Genomic DNA, 21,311 nt, shown 5'->3' with positions numbered 1-21,311 from the left:
AAAATACAAAACAGAATCACATTAAAAGCAAAGAAAAGCAAGAAATTAAAACAGCAAATGAAAGCAGTTTCTCTTTGTTGTTTTTAGCATATTTTCATGTCTTAAGATACTCTTTTATTTGATTTAGAAATATTTGTACAACTTTGTTAAACTCTGAACATACCTATTTTATGCACTATACTCAAATACTGTACAAAACTGCAAGAAATGACACTATACGACCACATATGTCTCTACTAGAAGACATCATCATAAAGGTGTATCTTTTTTTTAAAGGTCAACTAATAACTGCTAATGTATGTGTGAATCAAAATATTTTTGATTGGCCAAGTATACTAAAATCTAAATACAGTACACAATTATTACTTATGTCATGATTTACCAGGCCTTTAGGGGTGTAAAGAATCTTTGTAAAGGCTCAGATGAAAAACAGTTTTACTGATCAGTATTAAATGTTCATATAAAATTGCAAATGGCAGCTCCAATTTTGTTATATTTTTGTATATGAAATACAGTTGATACCTACTGACGATGCATGACGTTTTATTAAAAAAATAACATTCAAATCTTAGCAAAACCATTTCTAGTATACAAAGTTGTTGTAAAGTTATGTCAGCGAAATGTGAAGTTGCAATTTACAAAAGCAGCAGTAAATTTTATTAGATGGACAACTTCCTGAACTGAAATCATGGTTCTTGTTTCCCTTGAAAACAATGCTTTATGGGACATATATGGGTAAATATTTTAATGGCATGTTTTAGGGAAACATTAAGCAAAATAAAAATACTGTATTATATTACTGATACACATAATCCTGAAAAATTTCTGAGTGCTTTTATGAACCTGACAATAATCCATTTAAGAACAAAGGGAAGAAGTAACAAAAATCAAACTCTGCTGAACCATACAGCCTGGTTAGAAACATCAAATAGATAAAAGAGTGAAAAGAATAAGAGTTTCACTAGCAGAAGTTGGTTGATATAGGAAATTTGATTAAATCTTGCTTTTCCCTGAAATCAATTAGAAGAGTTTATTAACAACTTCAAACAGGACAGAAGTAAGAAACTTGTGGCTTTTGCCATATAGTAGTCTTTACTACTTCTTCAGCCTAACTAGCATCCAGAATGTTTGTGAACTGTTGAACTGTACGACCTCCGTACTCTGCTATGTACACAGGTACTACTATGGTATGAAACAATTACACCTTTTAAAAAAACCATTTTTTAAATGACAGTTTCTTTCATTAAGGTAGAATTAGTTACTTTCTAGAAAAATATTTTAACTTTAAATTAAAAAAATACTGTTCCTAAATAATTATGTAGGATCATATCTTCATTTAATTGTACGGAGAGAATATAATTCTGTATAGTTGAAACCTAGTTTAACAGAACTCCCCTGGGTATAACTTTTAAAGAGCTGGCTATATTCGCCATGGGTGCTGTTTACAGACCCACGAATTAACACTGTGCCCCTCCTTTGGAGATACACAGATAAGACATCTATATACACTCTGTACATAATGGTTCACAGATTAGCAGTTATTAGTTGTACTGTACATAGCAAACAACCTATCTGATTAGAATGATGCTTTAAGTCCTCAGTGCAATTCAGCATTTAGGTTGATGGTGCAAATCCAAGTAAGACAGGCTCTCTGTTTAAATATGTAGCCCAATACACTAAATTAAAAGTACCAAATAAGACTGGAAACACTATTCTAGACATTCTGTCAATTTTGCTAACACTGTTGAATGTCTTCTTTGCTTCCTGTGGCTTCGCTTCTGGCTTTGCCTTGTTGGGTTCTGCAGCTGTAGCACTCTTGGAGATGGTTGGTAGCACTGAGTCCTTGGTAATATTTGGAGCATAGTTGGCAACAGCTACTGCATAGGCATTGTTTTTCTTAATGACTGATGCTTTTTCTTTTTTCTATTGGAAGACAGCATGAAGTTAAATATTTAATGTTTATTTGCCAGAATAGACTTATAAAATATCATTGCAAATTTAAAAAAAAACCAAATGAGTATGTATGAGTACATTAAATAAATAAATACCAGTAATACCATACTGACAAATTCAAATATAAAGAAAGAAACTTCCAGTCTATCCAAAAAGAATGCATAGGTAATAGAAGAATGCTCTAAAAACATGGACTCTTGCACCATCAAATGCCCTGCTGCAGTTATATGAGGATGGGTCTGTTACTGCGATTGCAGGGATAACTGGAAAAAGTTTGTCTTTCTCTAGCTGCTTTGTATCTGGCTCCTTACATCAGAACTGCAAGATTTTTAAGATGTTCTCTGTTAAGAGAACTAGAAGGAGTTAATGGCTGGACTGGGGAAAAAAATTACCTGGCATTGTAATAAACTGAAGATTAGGCTATCTTTACCTATCTATCATCATCAGTATTATTTGAACATCTCATAATACGTCACTGATAAATAAAGGAAATTCAGTAACAGTCTACATTTTTAAAAAATTCTGGAAAAATATGTGTATGTTTACATGTATATACACTTGAGATGCATACAGAAGTCAGAAAGAGATTGCAATTAAGGGAAAGAAGCACTCCAGTCTGGTAGTAAGCAGTGAGCTGAGAACTAGCCCAAGGACTATTTCTGGTTTTCAGAAATCATTGTTTATAAAATGCATAACAATGGCAAAAATAGAGATTCAAACCTAAAAAATAACAGAAGATAAGAGAAGCAGGATGGAATGACAAGAATTTCATTAAAGTCAGCAAAGAGAAAATCCTGCACCTGCAGATAAATAACCCCATGTACCAGTACAGGTTGGGTTAATAGCCTGGAAAGCAGCTTTGTAGAAAAATCCCACAGGGTCCTGGTGGACACCAAGTTGAACACAAGCCAGCAACATGCTCTCACAGCAATGAAGGCCAACAGCCTCCTGGACTGCATTACATGCAGTGTTGCCAGCGAGCCAAAGGAGGTGATCATTCCCCTCTACCCAGCCCTGGTGAGACACATCCACGGTGCTGGGTTCAGCATTGGGCTTCCCAGTTCAAGACAGACACAGACATAATGGAGCGAGTCCACTGAAGGATCAAAAAGATGAGTCAAGGCCTGAAGCATCTGAAATACGTAAAGGCTGAGAGAACTGGGACTGTTCAGCTTGCAGAGAAGATCTTAACAATGTATATAGATATCTGGTGGGATGACTAGACGAGATGCTTTTCAGTGATATCCAGTGGAAGGACAAGAGGCAATGGGCGCAAACTGAAATACACAATATTCCATTTAAACATACAAAGACGATTGGATACTGTGAGGGTGACTGAGCACTAGAACAGGTTGCCCATGGAGGCTGTGGAGTCTCCATCCCTGGAAATATTAAAAAAACATCTGGACATGAACCTGAGTAACTGTTCCTAGCTGATCCTGCTTGAAGCAGGGGGGCTGAAGTAGATGATCCCCAGAGGCCCCTTCTAACCTCAGCAATCCTGCATTTTTATGGGATTGTTTATGCTTTCAAAATGCTTTCCAAGTTCACTGAGTGGCAGTCCAATGGATAGATGGAAGCAGAGATGTACAGGTGAAGAGTATAGGCTTGAGATTTTAGACACAGAACAGCTCTGCTATGACTGTAATGCTCTAAAATGATTCACTGTTTTGCAGCAAACGCAAACTAAGGAACTTCTAATAACCTACAAGACAGAATGGAAGGGTTTCAGTTTCTCAGGATGTAAGATTCTCCATATATAATTTAGAAGCAGACAAATAAATATTAGGTTCAGGCCATCTCGTCCACAAAATACAGAATTAAACAGATGAAGTAATGGTGAACTTCTGACAATCTTCAGCTGTTGTACTGGTTTGGTTTGATTTTTAATCTAATGGAAGTGGCATGAATGAGGGAATTCTTGTGACATTTCCCATGCAGATACATTCTAATTCTTTATTTCCACAGGGAGGCATCTACTCAATTTCTAATTTCAGTTTTAAATTAGCTCCAACTTGATATTTATAATATATAAATCTTACGTCTGATTTTGTCAGAATGGCTGGTTTTTTCATTCCTAGGTAGTTTAACAACTATAGCTGCCACTCCTACGATCATGCAGCAACACTGTTATATTAATTAAAAGGAACAGACAAAGGACAGTTGCAGGGTTTATAATGGCTCCTTACATTATTACAATGCCAGGGCAATGTGCCAGTCTGAAAAGATTCACTCATGACATGCTGCTAAACTTGTAGTGATTCAGTATCTACTTACAGCATAACGGAACAGCTCCTGAAGCTACAGGTAGTTCCTGCCCTTTTGGAAGCCACAGGGAATTATAAACAATGTACTCATTTCCTCTCATTTTCCTTTACCATTAACTGAACATTTTGCTTCTTTATGCGTTGTGCCTTATGCATTCAAAGTGCTGAGAAACCACCAGTCAATTAAGCTTTTCTTTACATCTACTATTATCATCTAGGAAGGAAATAATATTCTATCCAATTTTAAGGAGAACCACAGAAATCAGAGTATTCTTTGTCAGGAGAATTTCTTTTCCATTGTTAGTCATGGACTGGGATAGGACAAAATTATATAATAAAGTAAGTCAGTCAAAACAACAAATCAGATTTAACAGTCATTCTTCCTTATTAAACTTATAAACTGTAAAGTTGACACATATCTAGGCATACCATCAGTTCATTTTTTTCACGAAATCAGAAATTCCGTCAGGTTAGAATTTCTTTGTGCTAACACATCTACAATACTATTAATATCAGAAAATTAAGGCATAATTGTGTTTCTGCGCACTCAGAGCATCAATAAACCATAGGTGAAGCAGCACGCAGGATTTTGTACAACTGTGATTTAAATTAATTTAAAAACTAATTTCTACATACCATTACAGATAAGTTTCAGAATACTGAAAATGTCCAAAACCTCTGGATTTTGTCATTGATAGTTTTTACATATATGGGTGTTCAGTTTTTTTTTCTGATCCTTAGTTATCAGGAAAATTGATATATATTCTACCTTTCTGTAATCTTTTTCCTATTTCCAACTCAATAGGATTAAATTAATAATGAACTGATCAACTAATAAAAGCTGGATTAAATTTTCTCAATAACCAGATAACCAGTTGTATCTGAGGAGAGAAGAAACAAATCAGACAGTTCCCAACGTAGAAAATCAATGTGTTTGATAACTAAATCTGGATATTGAGACCAAGTGAGATTAGCTACACCAGGGCAGATATACTTTTGTTCAAGACAGAATATAAATCTACATTCTTTTGATTAAAGGCCTCTTTATATTTATATATGTGCATACATATTTTTATCAAAACAATATGTAACAGCAGGTTTAGGGCAACTGACTGGAAATAGGGCTATTTCCTTAGCACTTACCTTATCATTCACTACACTTTTTCCATCCCAGGCCCATCCTCGCTTTGTGAAATAATTTACAGTTGCAAATTCAATTAATGCAGAGAATACAAATGCATAACAAACAGCAATAAACCAATCCATAGCTGTTGCATATGCGACTTTGGGGAGTGAATTTCGAGCACTGATGCTCAGCGTTGTCATTGTCAGCACAGTTGTTACTCCTACAAGGGGGCAAAAAACCACAACATCAACAGTTTTACTTGGATATTGGATGTTAACAAAAGTACAACCCAAAAAGTATAATGGTATGTTTGGAAAACACAACAGAAAATTTGCTTATCTAAATTGAGGACAAACTGCCAGAACCATATTAAATGCTGCATCTGAAGGTTTTTTTGAAGTATTTCAGTTCAATTTTGTTGTCTAAATCTCCTTTTTTTAATCAGCTGAAGATTTTATTTACAGGAGATATATAATATTTTATACTTCTGTTTTTTTTTTCTAGCTATCAGGACAAGTAAGGGACTAAAATTAACAATTCCTTAATGGAATCATAATATTTTGCAGCATTATGGTAATCATGATTAATATGTTAATGCTTGGTGGCTGGCTTCACTGCAGTGGCTGCAGGCCTGGCACCCATCTTTACTGAGAGTACCACCCAAACTGATCTTTGTTATTAGAAATAATGATCCCCTTTTTCCTCAGTAGCTGTCTCTAATCATCCAGTGACACAGATGAAAGCGTAAACAGGTTAAGTTTTCATTCAGCTAACAGAGTTTTTCTAGACAGCTTATTGATTTGAAATGTCAGATTATTAAAATTACATATTGTGTATTAAAAAACAAGACTTGATGATAAAGGAAGATTGTTCTTTCACTGTGGCAGCTACTAGAAGCACTTCACAGTATATTGTAGTTAACGAAGAACCAGTAGGAAGGCAGTAGTTATACTCAAAAAAAAACCCAAAACAAAAAAAACACCAGAAAAAAGATACATGTGAGGAAAGGAAGAGAATAACATTTTTCTGAATCAGTTTTAGAAAGCAGAAACCCACAGACACAGTCTCCATTCCTTAAGTAAATCAGTTCTCCCACCTCAGGCTGAATCACACTCAGACAAACTAAACTACTCCCTTTGTGGCACACCATTAAATACAACCCAAGAATGGAAAACTATGCAAAGTGATATAGATAGCACAGATCAGCAAACCTACATGCTGACACTCCATTATGACAGACAAAGGAGAAGTCATGGCAGAAGTATTAGCAACAGCACATCACAGCTTCAACAACAACACATTCATAAAATTGTTGTTGGATTCCCAAAATAAAGTAAAGCTCTCCCCAGGCCAGATCCTCCACTGTCACCAATCTGTCACCTGGGTTCTGCAGGATCAATCTAGCTCCATTTTATCTTCTGCTACAAAAGAAACATTTTTAATCAGTTTGTGAGAGGGAAGAGAGGCGGCAATTACACCTACTCAGACCTCTTCAGGCTTTGCAATATCCATCCCTCCTGTAAAGAAACTCTGTCTCTGAGGGAGCTACAAAGGATGACAGAGCAAAACTAAGTGGAGTCAGCCCCAGTGCTGCTCTCCCTTGATGTGCTTCCAAAAGCATGTGCAAGAGGGAAAACAAGGGACAGAACATATCCTGCTGAGTCACATAGTTTCCAGACACCTTAGCAAACATAATTCTTTAATTGCTATTTTTCAGCAGCCATATATTAAAGAAGTGGGTTTGGTTGTTGCGCTGTTGGGATCTGCTAATGTATACAGTGAAAAGGAAGCAGCTATCATACTATATTGTAATAAAAGGTGTAAACAATATATTTTGTAAAGAACTTATCTCTCCGAACACTTACACAATGTATGGCTTAATTGTTTTCAGCACCTCAGGGAAAAGGCAGTCTATCTCACATTTAAAATTATCACATGTAAATTTTAACACCAGTCCTGAGCTGCAGATAAATCATTTTAATTACTTAATACTTAACAAAGTAATTGTTTCTCAGAGATAAGGTGACCTTATCCAGATGTAAGCATATATAGCTGCTAAGGTACACTTCTACTTAATTCCTACCTTTTAGAATAAACTAATCTTTTGGAAGCCCCACTGGCTTCTTCAGATATCTAATTTAAGATTAACTGCTGCCCTTTTCTAGTCTCAATTAAAACATCATCCAAGAGTATTGAGGGAGCTGGGAGATGTGCTTGCCAAACCCCTTTCCATGCTCTTCCAACAGTCCTGGAAGACTGGGGAAGTTCCACTGGACTGAAGGCTGGCTGATGTTATGCCCATCTACAAGAAGGGTCGGAAGGAGGACCCAGGGAACTACAGGCCTGTCAAGTCTGACCTCAGGGCCAGGGAAAGTCATAGAACAGGTGATCTTGAGTGCTATCATGAAGCACATGCAAGAGAACTGGGTGATCAGGCCCAGTCAACATGGGTTCATGAAAGGCAGATCCTGCCAAACTAACCTGATCACCTTCTATGACAAAGTGACCTGCCTACTGGACAAGGGAAAGGCTGTGGATGTATCTTCTTGGACTTGAGTAAACCCTTTGACACAGTTTCTCACAGCATTCTGCTCAGAAAACTGTCAGCCTCTGGCCTGGACAGGCGAATGCTCTCCTAGGTGGAAAACTGGTTGGATGGCCGGGCCCAGAGAGTGGTGGTAAATGGTGTGAAATCCAGCTGGAGGCCAGTGACAAGTGAGGTTCCCCAGGGCTCGGTGCTGGGTCCAGCCCTGTTCAATGTCTTTATCAATGACCTGGATGAAGGCATCGAGTGCACCCTGAGCAAGTTTGCGGATGACACTAAGCTTGGTGGAAGTGTCGATCTGCTGGAGGGTCGGGAGGCTCTGCAAAGGGATCTGAACAGGCTGGACCGCTGGGCAGAGTCCAATGGCATGAGGTTTAACAAGGCCAAGTGCCGGGTCCTGCACTTGGGGCACAACAACCCTATGCAGTGCTACAGACTAGGAGAAGTCTGTCTAGAAAGCTGCCTGGAGGAGAGGGAGATGGGGGTGTTGGTTGACAGCCAACTGAACATGAGCCAGCAGTGTGCCCAGGTGGCCAAGAAGGCCAATGGCATCTTGGCTTGTACCAGAAACGGTGTGACCAGCAGGTCCAGGGAGGTTATTCTCCCTCTGTACTCGGCACTGGTGAGACCGCTCCTTGAATCCTGTGTACAGTTCTGGGCCCCTCACCACAAGAAGGATGTTGAGGCTCTGGAACGTGTCCAGAGAAGAGCAACAAAGCTGGTGATGGGGCTGGAGAACAGGTCTTATGAGGAGCGGCTGAGAGAGCTGGGGTTGTTTAGCCTGGAGAAGAGAAGGTTGATGGGAGACCTCATTGCTCTCTACAACTACCTGAAAGGAGGTTGTAGAGAGGAGGGAGCTGGCCTCTTCTCCCGAGACAGGGGACAAGAGGGAATGGCCTCAAGCTCCACCAGGAGAGGTTCAGGCTGGACATCAGAAAAAAAAATTTCACAAAAAGGGTCATTGGGTCAATGGCTGCCCAGGGAGGTGGTGAAGTCACCATCCCTGGAGGTATTTAGAAGACGGGTGGATGAGGTGCTGAGGGGCATGGTTTAGTGGTTGATAGGAATGGTTGGACTCGATGATCCTGTGGGTCTTTTCCAAGCTAGTGATCCTGTGATTCTGTGATCATGCATTTACATCACGTATCTTGCTACCAGATGACAATTTCTCTAAAAAGTTCTGTAAGCCACACCATTTTGTGACCCAAATGCTAATCAAACAGTATATATCATCAGACAGTTGCCAATGTACTTGCACTTATTACTTCACTCTGTATATTCACTGATGTTCAAGCCATCACAGTAATTTAATTTGAATTGAGTGGGAAAAAATTGGACAGAAGACTTAATCTGTGACACCTGTCAGTTTAGGAATCTCTGTTCTTCTTTTTACTAAAGACAGATGATTTTGCACATTACAGATAATTTGAAAAAAATCAGTATTATTGAGTCTTCTTTATGAAAAAGGACTGAATGGAAATATCCTGCCTCCTTGTCACTGCAAAACCTGAGAAGACTGAAAAATTATGAACATGGAGCAATATGGTCAACTTGTGAAAAACCTCCACATTTATTTCACAAAGATTAACTTTAAACCCCACAAACCCCATACACTGATCAGATACATGCACTGTGCTATCTGATTCATAACACTAGTGAACTAAAATTGGTATATAAAATAGTAAGCGGGTTGTCCCCCTGCAATGAGGTAGTCAAAATATTAGAGGAAAAAAATCTTCTCCACTAAATCATATACTGCTCTGAACAGCCAAAATAATTCAATAGGCTATGCAAAGTCTCATCATATCTCACTATGATGTAGAGTATATACAAGTCAAGAACTATCTTCTATAGCCCAGCAACCAGAAGACATGGCACCCATCAGTGCCATCAGGAGGATATGCACAGGTATCATCTTGTAAGAGACCATGAGCAGTCATCTGTCTGTCTTTAAAAAGAATCCAAAAAATATACTGTTGACATTTTCCTTCTCTGAAGTGGATCAAGCATTTTACACTTGACAGTAAATACACCCTAACATCACAACAACCTTTGGTCTCAGCAGCGCATGCTTGTAAAAGCTAAATTCTATCACTACAGGTTTATCCATCTAGACCAAGACGTTGAGCTATTTGATTGCCTAGGGTTTGGGTTTTTTTAATGGTGCTGCTTTTGAAACAGCATCTGCTCACTGGAGAGAGAGAGAGAGGATATGCATCTCCAGGGCTGTAATTTCCAACACTTTTCACTGGCACTAAACTTATATATATATAAAATATCAACTCTGTCATGGTTTGGATTCCAGGACAGATGGATACCATTCAAAATGTGTTAAGTTAGGCAGCCACCTTTGGGCAAACAATTTCTGTCACTCAGAAGTACAGGGCACTGTCAAGCAACAGCATAAGAAGAAAACTGAAAAACTAGAAATGCATGATGAAAAACTAGAAATGCTTGATGAAAAACATACAGTGGAAATTGGAGGAGCTAGCACATAAATATTAAAGTTAATATCTGTCACAATGACCAGTTTATGACCATATTTGTGTGCAAAAGTCAGGGTACTACTTGACATGGACAAGTCCTTTTGGACCCTCATTTCACCTCTTGTGTATCAACTGATTTTGAAGAAATTGTAGTCAACTAAAACCTGTCCTAGCCTTTCTATGTTAGAATGTGGACATCTCCTTTGAAAATTAAAGTAAAACCTCAAAATAATGAGTTACCAAAGGACATTTCTGTAACAAAAGAGGTACTTCAGCTTTGAAAATAATTTGTACAAAATGCTTACAATGTGTTCCATTTCTTATAATGTTATGGTACTCCTCCCAAAATTTTATCTTTTCATCATAGCATTTTGCAAAGACACATTTAATAGTTGAAGAACATATCACAAAAGAATTCAGAGAATCATAGAATAACCAGGTTGGAAGAGACCCACCAGATCATCGAGTCCAACCATTCCTATCAAACACTAAACCATGCCCCTTAGCACCTTGTCCACCTGTGCCTTAAACACCTCCAGGGAAGGTGACTCAACCACCTCCCTGGGCAGCCTGTTCCAGTGCCAAATGACCCTTTCTGTGAAAAATTTTTTGCTAATGTCCAGCCTGAACCTCCCCTGGCAGAATTGATGAATTGTGTTTTGTTTTGTTTTAATAAAGAAGCTAGTTCCATTTCTCTATTATTTCATTTTTTCTTGCAAATGCTGTTATGTAATGAGATCACTGAACCTGGTCCAAAACCTGAATAGATTTATAAATACAAATAACATAGCGGAAAGAAAAGGCTGCTTATCCTTTCACAGAGATACAGACTACTACTTCATTTTTTCACTCTAAGAGTAAACAGTTGGAGGCCTAAAACAAAGGCTTAAAAATTCTTGAGAAAATGTACTTTTAAAGTATTATACCATAACAATTGGCTGGACACCACACCATTTCTTTTTTACTTCCGTAATGTATATGTATTACTTGAGAATACAATACAAAAGGAGTATAAATTGATTATGCTTGGATACCAGGAGATGTCTGAATGAGAGAAAGACTAGAAAATAGCAAGTGCTCTGTCCAGCCTTCTTACTAAAAGAATAATGAAAAAGACCCGAAGCCTTTTTAAAAAGCATGAGAGGTCAAGGACCAAATGCTATTTCCAGAAAACATGCAGTCAGTTGGTTAAGTTACATATACACATAGTGAAGTCAGTGCTCACGCTGCTTCACTCCACCAATACAATACCAAGCAATGGAGCAGAGTTCCCCATCGATGGACAGCTGAGCTAATTCCCAAAGCTGAATGACTAGTGCTATTTACCTCAACTACAGGAAAACTCACATGTCATTATGTCACTATTGGAATACGAGCTAGTGTTAGCACACCACTGAACTTAGAAGACATAATAGTTAGCTTGCAACCAGCTCAGTCAGAGCTACAGTTTTCCACAAATGTTCACCCACCACCTATCACCCATCACCTATCACTAAAGTGTTATGTCTACATTTAGCATAAGTCCCCAAATAAGAAATTATAGGCAGCATAAGAATAAAATGATCACAGAGAACAGAATCCTGACAAAAGAACACAGCTATGTGAATTCAGGATTGTGCACCTTGGGACATTATACTAAAAAATAATACGATTATTAAATTTTTTTGTTCTTGCTCACTTTATGTTATCAAAGAATATTTATCTAACTACATTCATTTTAACATTCTCATTCCTACTCCTTGTGAGTAAAAACACATAGAAAACTGTAGCCCGAAGAAAACTAATTTCTAAATTCTCCTGTCACCTGCATCAAATTCTTCTATTCAAATGTGTTACTTCTAAATGTTATGACCCATTAAAAATGAAGCAAGAATTCAACAAGCTGCAGAAGATTAGTTTTGCTAATATTGTTGACACTACATGCGTAACAATAAACATATTACTAAATGAAACAGGCTGTAGTGTTGCACTAAATGAAGGCATTATGAACCAGGCTTTATTCCCTTTCATTAAAATTACAATCAAATGCTTTTAAAATTTATCATCTAGAGAAAACACATTCAAGATTTATTTCATTAAAGATGATAAAACTTTCTTCTTCCAATAACTTAAAGCAAAGTTGAAACAATATAATGTTAGACCATAATTCATTTGGGATAGCTTAGGTCAACAATATTAAATAGATGTCATAAAGAAATGGGATTAAAGAGCTGAACTGTAAAAGATGCCTCATTATACCCGCCTCTGAATGTTAACCTAGAACTTAAAACTATGTTGCAAGAGAATAGAAAGGGGAAAGAAGAATAACTTCTTTCAAACATGAAATAATAAATGCTAAATGGTGCTTTGAATAACTGGGAGAGATCTTTCTTCGAAAGGAACAGTACTATCAGTCCTTTCCAGGACTTGGTAGCTCTCAGGAAGGTATCTGAAATAAATTTCTCATTCATTCCTGAAAAACACTTTATCAAAACTAATACTTTCTACTTGATCATATTTTTAATACTGATATATTTATTATACAATGCAAAGATGGGTATCTGGCAAGTGAATACTACATATAAAACATAAAAATTAAGTACAATGAATAAAAATATAAAGTAAAATCTCCTTCAAATTTTATATTCCTTGCTGGAAGTAGCTTGGTTTATTACCTAAGTTGTAGCATGGACTTCATGTGTCACTGGGTGGAGTCTACCTGAAAGTATCACCCTGATGAGACCATAAGCTTACCTGCCCAGCATTAAGTGTCAAGATTAATTCAGTATAAGCCAGAAAACAGTAAGAAGCAATAGATTAATTTTGCTCTGAAACTGTGGGTAACTTCACATATTTGTAACATATTTAGGCAGAAGACCAGAGGATATTAGAAATCCCAGGGACAACTGCTGCCAGCAGGTATAGAGAAAGATTGGGAGATTAGCCTGGAGCTACCTGGTTAGAGAGGCCACCAGCAGCTTATGTCGACAATCTCATCTAGAGTGTAAATAAATGTTAAAAAAGGTTCCTTAGGGGATATCCAACCCAATGGAGAAGGCTAAGCCTAAGGTGCAAATGCTGTATGCAGGGGCTAGGCTGCTCCACCAGGCAGAGTCTGAACATGTATTGTTTCCCTGGGTTCATGATGCTGGTCTAAGCTGGCCTGGAGGAGACAGAGCCCTGACTGATGCATAAGGTATATCTCTGTGTCATAGAAATAAAATGCTAGCACAGAAATTGCTATCTCTTCAATATACTCCTTGTGCTTAGTAACAAGATTTTAGATTTAATGTCACTGGCTGGTGTGGTTCTGTTCTTGCAGCCACAACACCCAGTTCCTTCAAGATATCCTGATAAAGGACGTTGTTTATCGTCTATGTTATGTGACGCCCTCAGGAGTGTAAAGCACAGATTGCTATGCAGATATTACTTCTGTAGAAAAACAACACCACATAAATTAAATACAAAAAAATCAAGAACAAGAAAGAAAGAGGTATGCAGGAAGGGATACAGCATTCCAGGAAAGCTATCCTAGTGCATTGTTACTGATGAGACAGTAAAAGAAAGCGCATTTTAGTAAGAGAAGGTGAGGCACATTTTTTGGATAAACCAGTTACAGCGTCCTTAATGTGTAGGAGGAGAAAAAAAACGGGGAAAGACAGAGGCATAAAAGGATATCACAGTGTACTTGTGAGGCCAGAAAACAGGAATGTGCTTTTTGATTAGCAGAAATCGACAAATTCACAGAAGATTTTGAAGAATGCAAAAAAAAAAAAAAAATATATATATATGTCTGATAACTGCCAGGGAAAACATGGTAGACTTCTGGTCCTATTAAAACCACTGACCCATATCATCTGACTTCCATAAGGCTTACATTAAAACCTGCAATTTTCACAATGATTTGTGTGGCTTCTTGTCTATGAGGAAAGACAGTAAGTGCTTTGTTGTGCATCATACTTAATATGCATTTGAGTTTGGCCTATTTTTTGAAGAGTGCATGCCGCGTACTGATGACAAATCATAAAATTTTATGCAGCATTTCTGATGGCTGATTCCATACAGACATTACTTTATTTCTGTTGTGCTAGTCTCTTTTTCTTTAAAAATAAATTAAAAGACCTTTAAGTTATGCAAATAAGACATACATTTGCTACTTCACCTTAATAAAAAAGAGCAAGAACGTCATAAAGAAAAATACCATTATTTTTTGCTGTCAGTGAAGCTGTTCACTGCCTTACAGTACACCTCAATTTGAATTAGTGAGAAAGTTTTGCCAGACCCCCAGAATAGGTTTTCTTTTAAAGAATTGAAGCTTATAAAGTTTAATACATTCAAATAATTAAAAAAATTCAAATTTCACTGGGTTAGTTTCCAAATATATTCAGAAATGTGCTTATCTACCCAGTACCAAAATATTTGGATAAATATCATCATAAGCAAGACATTTCAGAAAATAATCTAAGTTTACTTTTTAAATAGAAACACTATACTTTTCTATTCTCTGAAAACTTTTTCCTCTTAAAAGAGAAAAGGATATACGGACAGTTTTCTTGTACATGCTAATTTAAAAAATACTCTGAAATTTTCACGAGATCTGTAAGCTGCAGTTGAAAGCTGTTTGGACTAGAAATAATATCACATTCTACAAATACACTAACCTGAATAAAAAAGCAGCCTTTATGAAGCAGATTTCATGAATGCTTCCTAACAGTTCCAACTGTTGCAAACAAAGCTAATGGTACTTGGTATACTCACCAAAGACTGTCCTGGCAGGTACAGATTCTCTGTTCAGCCAGAATGACACTTGAGAGAGAATGACAGTCATGATACAGGGAAGGTAAGTCTGAATGACAAAATAACCAATTTTTCTCTTCAAGTGAAAATGAGCCGTCATTACTGTATATTCACCTAGGTGCCACAAACAAACAAAACATAATGAAAGAAAAAAGGGTTATCACCTTAAGAAAGTCCATTTCTTTGGCAAAAGAAAGTTTGGTCCATTTATGAGAACCAAATGTGCTAGGGTTAAATTGCACAGAACACATTTTGTAGTAGAAAGCATCCTAGAGAATATAAGAAAGATACATCTCATTCCAGCTGAGCTCCAGGAAAGATCTACATTCACAGAATCACAGAATCACAGAATAACCAGGTTGGAAGAGACCCACCGGATTTACAGGAGCGACTGCATACTCTGACAAGAACTTCAGTTCTGCAGGCTTCTGCATTCACACAAAGGTGCCCTAAGAACTTACTTTACAGTCACAAGGCAATCATGGGGGCCCCTCACAGCCTGGCACAAAACAAACATTAGCATTCAAGATTAAGGTCCAGACAGCATTAAAAGCAGTCACTGAGTTCACCTCTGTGAACTGCTATCAGTGGGCACTTATTAACATGAAATAATCAGTAAAGTATCATACATTAATGAACTATGCCCAATATCTCACATTTTACAAGTTTTTTCAGTAGCCTTCTAAGACCATAAGCAATACCTATGCTCTTTAGAGCTGAATGAGTGCCTTTTTCTTCAAAATATCTTTTACTAACCTGTACTTGATTTAACAGTCTCCTTTCCAATTGTTTGGCCTAAAAGATCATACTGATTCAATCTTGAGCCATCTGGTGCCACCTGCACTGAATCTGAAGCATTGTAAGTCCAAATGTATGTCACTTCTGAGGTTGTGTATGCATCTGTGGGAAATAAGAATATTTCATCAGTAACTTAAACTAAAAAGCTTCCATCGAAACTCATAAAATCAGGAGAGCTACTTCTTGTTCAAAAAAACCCCACCCCAAAACCTTAAAATGTTATACTAAAATATATGTTTGCTCATTTCAAATAGCTTTATTGTGAGGTAAATGCTTATTGCAGCATGCGAACAGGGCATTTAGAAACATCACCTCCTCTACACTGTTCAAAAAACTTGTCAGAGATTAGACATTATATGTATCCTAAAACTCATGGTAAGGCCGACTAAAAGAACAACAATTTGCAGGATTTAGAACACAGAACTTTTTGAAAATTCATTCCTATATTGTTCTGACTTTCCACTGTCCCCACTTTCCACTTTGGGAGTGTATCACAAGCATTTTATTATTAGCTGAAATTCATACCTAAATATGGGAAGCCAGGTTCAGTGACAATTCACTTAATAAACTTGTAGTAGCTCTGTGCCTTGCCCTGTGTACTCTTAAATTGCACGCCTTATTATGGCATCTTTTTGTGTGACATGCTGACATTAAGAAGACTGCTCTACGGTCTGTCAAAATAAACTGGGATGAAAACAATCAATGCTGTATTTTAAATAGCATTAATGCCACTACAGTAAGTAAGAAAGAAAAAAATTGAGTAAGTCCTGCAAGTTTTTCCTATCTAATACCCTAATAAAATATCAAGTATGGAAGGAAAAGGGTAAACCACTGATGGAAGAAATTGTGTGTTCATTTTGATTGACTGAGACAAGTACATTTTAAGCTTTATACCAGAACTGTAGCAAAGTGAAAAATAAAAGCAACATTTCTGCAGTGATGCAAACATTTGCACTCGAGAAATCTCTGGAGGCCCAGAAAAAAAAGTTTCTTCATGCAACTAGCCATAAACTACATGACTAATAACATTTAGCAGGTGGGTAGCATGTAGAGATTCTTAACGCTTCCCTTCCATCTCTCCAATTTCCCCAAAGAAGAGCAAACTGGCAGGATTGCCAAGTGCTGATTTGTCCCCATCGTTCCTACTGTTGGCTAAACTTTCTGATAAGGACAAAGAAAGGCAATCTTTTAAGCTACAGCTTCTCCAATACATTCAGTTTGGCTTCTCTCTTATGTTTAAAAATCTCCCGAGACACTTGTACAGGCAGATGATCCTCCTAGCAATGTAAGATAAGCAGTATATGAAGAGCTGTGACAAATATATACTACCGGCAGACTTGCCTCAGCTAAATCAAAATCCTCAGGATTCCTGCTTATTTTCACCACTATTCATCACTCAAATTCTGTCCCATAATAAAAGCTCAGAAATGCACAGTAGTCTAGAAATGAGTTCTAGGTGAAGAAATAAAATGAGTGCGAAGCTGTTCAAAATGAACATAAATTAGTCCCCTGGATGTTCCAACAGGCTAGAGCACAGGTGACTACAGGCAAAATGAAAGATAGCTTTTCTAAAATCACATTGCTCACAGTTTGAATTCTCCTGTTTACTAGAAAAACAAAAACTATGGACAGACAACAAAGAAAAAATCAGAAAGCAAAAAAATACAACCAAACAAATGAGAAGAAAATAAACTACTCGCATAAAGCCTAGTATACCCAGTCAGAAGGGTTTCCAACTTAGGAATGCAAATTAAGTTGTACTATGAAGTAGACTCTTGGCTCAAGTATCGGTTTCATTATTACAGTGTTTTATAAGTTGCTTAGAGGCTACACACGAGTATTTTTCCCTCCCACACCTTATAAACTAAACACATCTTGCTGCACATGTATACGTAAATATTCAGCTAACATCTCTGGTGTTAGTTAAGCTGTATTATGTATTCCAAATATAATATAATATTTAGGGGGAAAAAGGGCTCCATGATATAAATATTATTAATTCTAGTATCTTCTATCTCCATAGCTAAGATTTTCTCTATTGTGGAAACATCATCAGAAATACAGGCTTTGTTTAATTTACCCCAAACACCAAGGAAAAGGGATATTTCATGGTTATGGAGAGATTGTGCACGGTCTTCTGACAATGTTCATCTGGTTAACAATGTCCTTAGTGACAGTGTATCACCTGTTTTGCAACCGAAGGTGGCTGCAGTTAATGTAAAATCAGCCAGAATTTAAAGTTATTAACTGGTTTCCTCAAAGAAACACTCCCTTTCCTGGGCCCAGCAAAGAATGTAGGCTGCAGTCAAAGAAAATAAAAAAACCAACAAACTCAACTTTCAGTGTATAAAATCCAGGATATATATATAATGTTACCCTAATTCATGAAGAAAAAGTATAATAAAAACTGTAGCATAGATAAATGAAGTTATGCTGCTGTTAAGCTAATACTGGCGAGATCAAAGTCCACCTGTCTACAATAAGCATGTGTGCTAATGAGTGAAATTCAAGCGAATACATTTGGTATTGCCTTCATTGACGAAGAATGCAAAAATAAATATCATTAACAATAAAGAGAAAAAATATTTCAATAAATGAAAATAAACACTCTTTGAAATCTTTAATCTGTTCTTCATTAAAGCTACACATGCACCCAAGTCTGCATTGATCGGTATGGTATGCATACTGGAATAAAAGTATATCAGTGTTGAATTAGGTGCATAGTGTTTATTGTTAAACGACGTCAATAAAGTTTTAAAATACATAAAAAGACACAACACTGAATGGAGAAGAGATTTTGATGTGTCAGGTTACATTTTTTTTTTAAAATTACTGTCATGTGTTTTATCTCTCTCATTTAACAACTTGCTGAAACAAAGTGATGCTGAGCAATGTTAGATATTCACTAACCAAAGGCTATATTTCTGCCTATATACTTACAGCTGCCAAATTTAAGTGGGCATGAGTGAGCATCCATAGGGAAGTCCTCTAAGTGCATTGGGCATTCAGCTTGGACCGTAAGCCTAAAAGGCAAAGAACCATTATGCATTTAAGTCAGTTAAGAGGACAAGAAAATCAATTCCACAGAAATGAAGAGAGTTCATGCTGATTTAGGAGATGAAACTGAAATATTATATTAAACTAATTAAAATTTAAATCAGCTCTTGCTTCTTCCCTTTTATGTGTTCCTTTGGAAGGCATTGACTTATCACATCAAAAAGTGCTGACCTCAGAACTAGGAAGGGCCATTTAAATGAAAATATAAATTATGTAACTGCAGGTTGTTAAGAACAGTCATTTTCTTCTCATAATATTCTGAGGTACATATGTGATTATATGTCTCTCAAAAGTTCATTATAAAAGCACATAAAATACAGTTAATTTGCCAATGTACCATGCTCCATAGTTTTCTGAATATTTTTTTTTAAATTTTGAATGGAAGATGTAGTAAAAAAACATTTGTGCCCTTTCAAAACACTGCTGCTACTGATTATTTTTATTCACGTATGACAGTATGTTAACAATGCATTCACTATTAGTTATTTTGTGAAAAATTCCCAGCATTATCCCAGCATCAAATATGGGGATTAATAAAATAAAAAATAATATCAAATACTTTGAAGAAAGTTTTTGACACGTTTTTCTTTCCCATTGTTTTTACCTAAACAAAATTTTAAAAGGCAAAAAAAAATTTAAGTCTGCTTCTCCTTCCTATCCTGTAAATTTCCTCTGAATAGGGATTTTTTTCTCTTCATCCAGCCTCAAACATCAGCTACACACTCCTCTACTCCCAGTAGCTCATAGCCATAGCATTCTACCACCCTTCCTCCCCAGAATATTCCATATTCTTATTCCCACACTTTCCAGGAAAGTTGTTCTGCAGTCAAGGAGGAGAGAGAGTCAACAAACAGCTGAAGGCGCGGGAAAGAACTGCATTAGCCTTTGATATAAATCACACTTCCTTTTGAAACAGACACAGATAAAAATGTCTGTTTAACACCTAGATAATGAAACAGCTTTCACATTAATCTCATAACCTCAGAAGAAACATACTTACAAGTTATGAACAAGTCTTGAAAATACTTGGTTAATTCTAGCTAACATAACCCATTTTATGTATTTCAAAAAAGTTCTTCATATTGGTTTCAAAGAGTATTTCTAAATATTTATAGCATGGGATTATAAACTTCTGAAGGGAGAGAATTTCAGTCAGTTTACACAGATACAAGTAGTCTACCCACTAGCATTCAGTACTAAGAGTTTGGGTGTTGTATAGCAAATCAGGCTTCAGGAATGCTGGTACAACCACATTAAAAAGATTGCACAGTACATGTTGCTTTACAGCTCACACTTTATATCTTACCTTGATCGGGGATTTAAAGTCTACTTGCATGACTGATTCAATTTATTAAATACATTCACGGAAAAAGAAAGAAATTAAGTCAGCAGTTTCTGGAAATGTGGATGAAAAATTTCCAAAAACTTTCCATAGGTAACATTATTGCAAAAAAAGTAACAGAACAAGAAATCAACCTTAGAAAACTGCTGGTTATGCCTATACATACGTGATATTTCTAATTTTTTGTAATTTTTGTCTAAGTAAATTTAATACATTTTACCAGCTAAACATTTATCTTAGCTGCTAATCATGCACAGGATGCAAAAATTACAATTCTAAGTAAAATATTGTAATTAGATATAAAGAAATTATTACTGGAGAATAAGATATGTCATGCACTAGTTTAATCATTCTAAGACAGAGTTGGTAAACTTTGAGTATTCTTAACAATTCTTACACAGTGATACCCATCTGGAGGTGGCAAAGCACTTTATGCAGGTTGTCAGTATCTCTTAACACATTATAGAGGTATGGGAACTGAGCAACATGCAAGAGAACTGATCTAACTCCCAATAAGCCAAGACTTGTAACGGAACTGGAAATAAAACATACATTTTCCTAGCTTTCTTTCTGATGGGCCAGAAATGACACAAAAGAGAGGCCACCTGGAACCTTATTTAATTATGATCTGGAAAAACCAAATCAGGAAATAGTTTGAGAAAAGAACAAATGAAAAGACCTACCTCATGGTGTACAACAGAGTTCCATCATCTTGGATTCGTAGAAGCTTGTTTGGCATTGTCATGTTATGAGCCACTGACTTCTTCCCATTGTGAAAAAATGTATCCGGGGTCCAGATTTTGCTGGCCATTAAGTTGTTCAGTCGAAGAATGTTCATTGGGCCTTTAAACTTTAATCTCTCATCCTTCCATCTCTGGCGGAAGAAAACATCTATTGTGTACTCCTGTAACGGAATAAAGAAATGCTTTTTTGACACAATGAAACATTAATCTGCTTTTGG

The 21,311-nt window shown here is 36.7% G+C and overlaps 1 protein-coding gene across 3 annotated transcripts in view; it reads right to left on the bottom strand.

The window, feature by feature from the left end:
• Window positions 1–921: 921 nt before the first annotated feature.
• The window catches only part of GABRA2 (gamma-aminobutyric acid type A receptor subunit alpha2), a 54,630-nt gene continuing 34,240 nt past the window's right edge, over window positions 922–21,311 (bottom strand). For all 3 annotated transcript variants that reach the window (XM_069856087.1, XM_069856086.1, XM_069856088.1), the window contains exons 5-10: window positions 21,034–21,254; window positions 18,892–18,974; window positions 15,910–16,053; window positions 15,115–15,267; window positions 5,364–5,566; window positions 922–1,923 (exon numbers count right to left, since the gene is read on the bottom strand). In XM_069856087.1, coding sequence (XP_069712188.1) covers window positions 1,615–1,923; window positions 5,364–5,566; window positions 15,115–15,267; window positions 15,910–16,053; window positions 18,892–18,974; window positions 21,034–21,254 — 1,113 coding nt within the window. In that variant the 3' untranslated portion in view covers window positions 922–1,614. The remainder of the gene's footprint in view (window positions 1,924–5,363; window positions 5,567–15,114; window positions 15,268–15,909; window positions 16,054–18,891; window positions 18,975–21,033; window positions 21,255–21,311) is intronic.

The sequence above is a fragment of the Phaenicophaeus curvirostris genome, chromosome 4 (genome assembly GCF_032191515.1).
Source record: "Phaenicophaeus curvirostris isolate KB17595 chromosome 4, BPBGC_Pcur_1.0, whole genome shotgun sequence".
Classification (NCBI taxonomy): Eukaryota; Metazoa; Chordata; class Aves; order Cuculiformes; family Cuculidae; genus Phaenicophaeus; species Phaenicophaeus curvirostris.
This window is presented reverse-complemented; position numbering and strand designations above follow the sequence as displayed.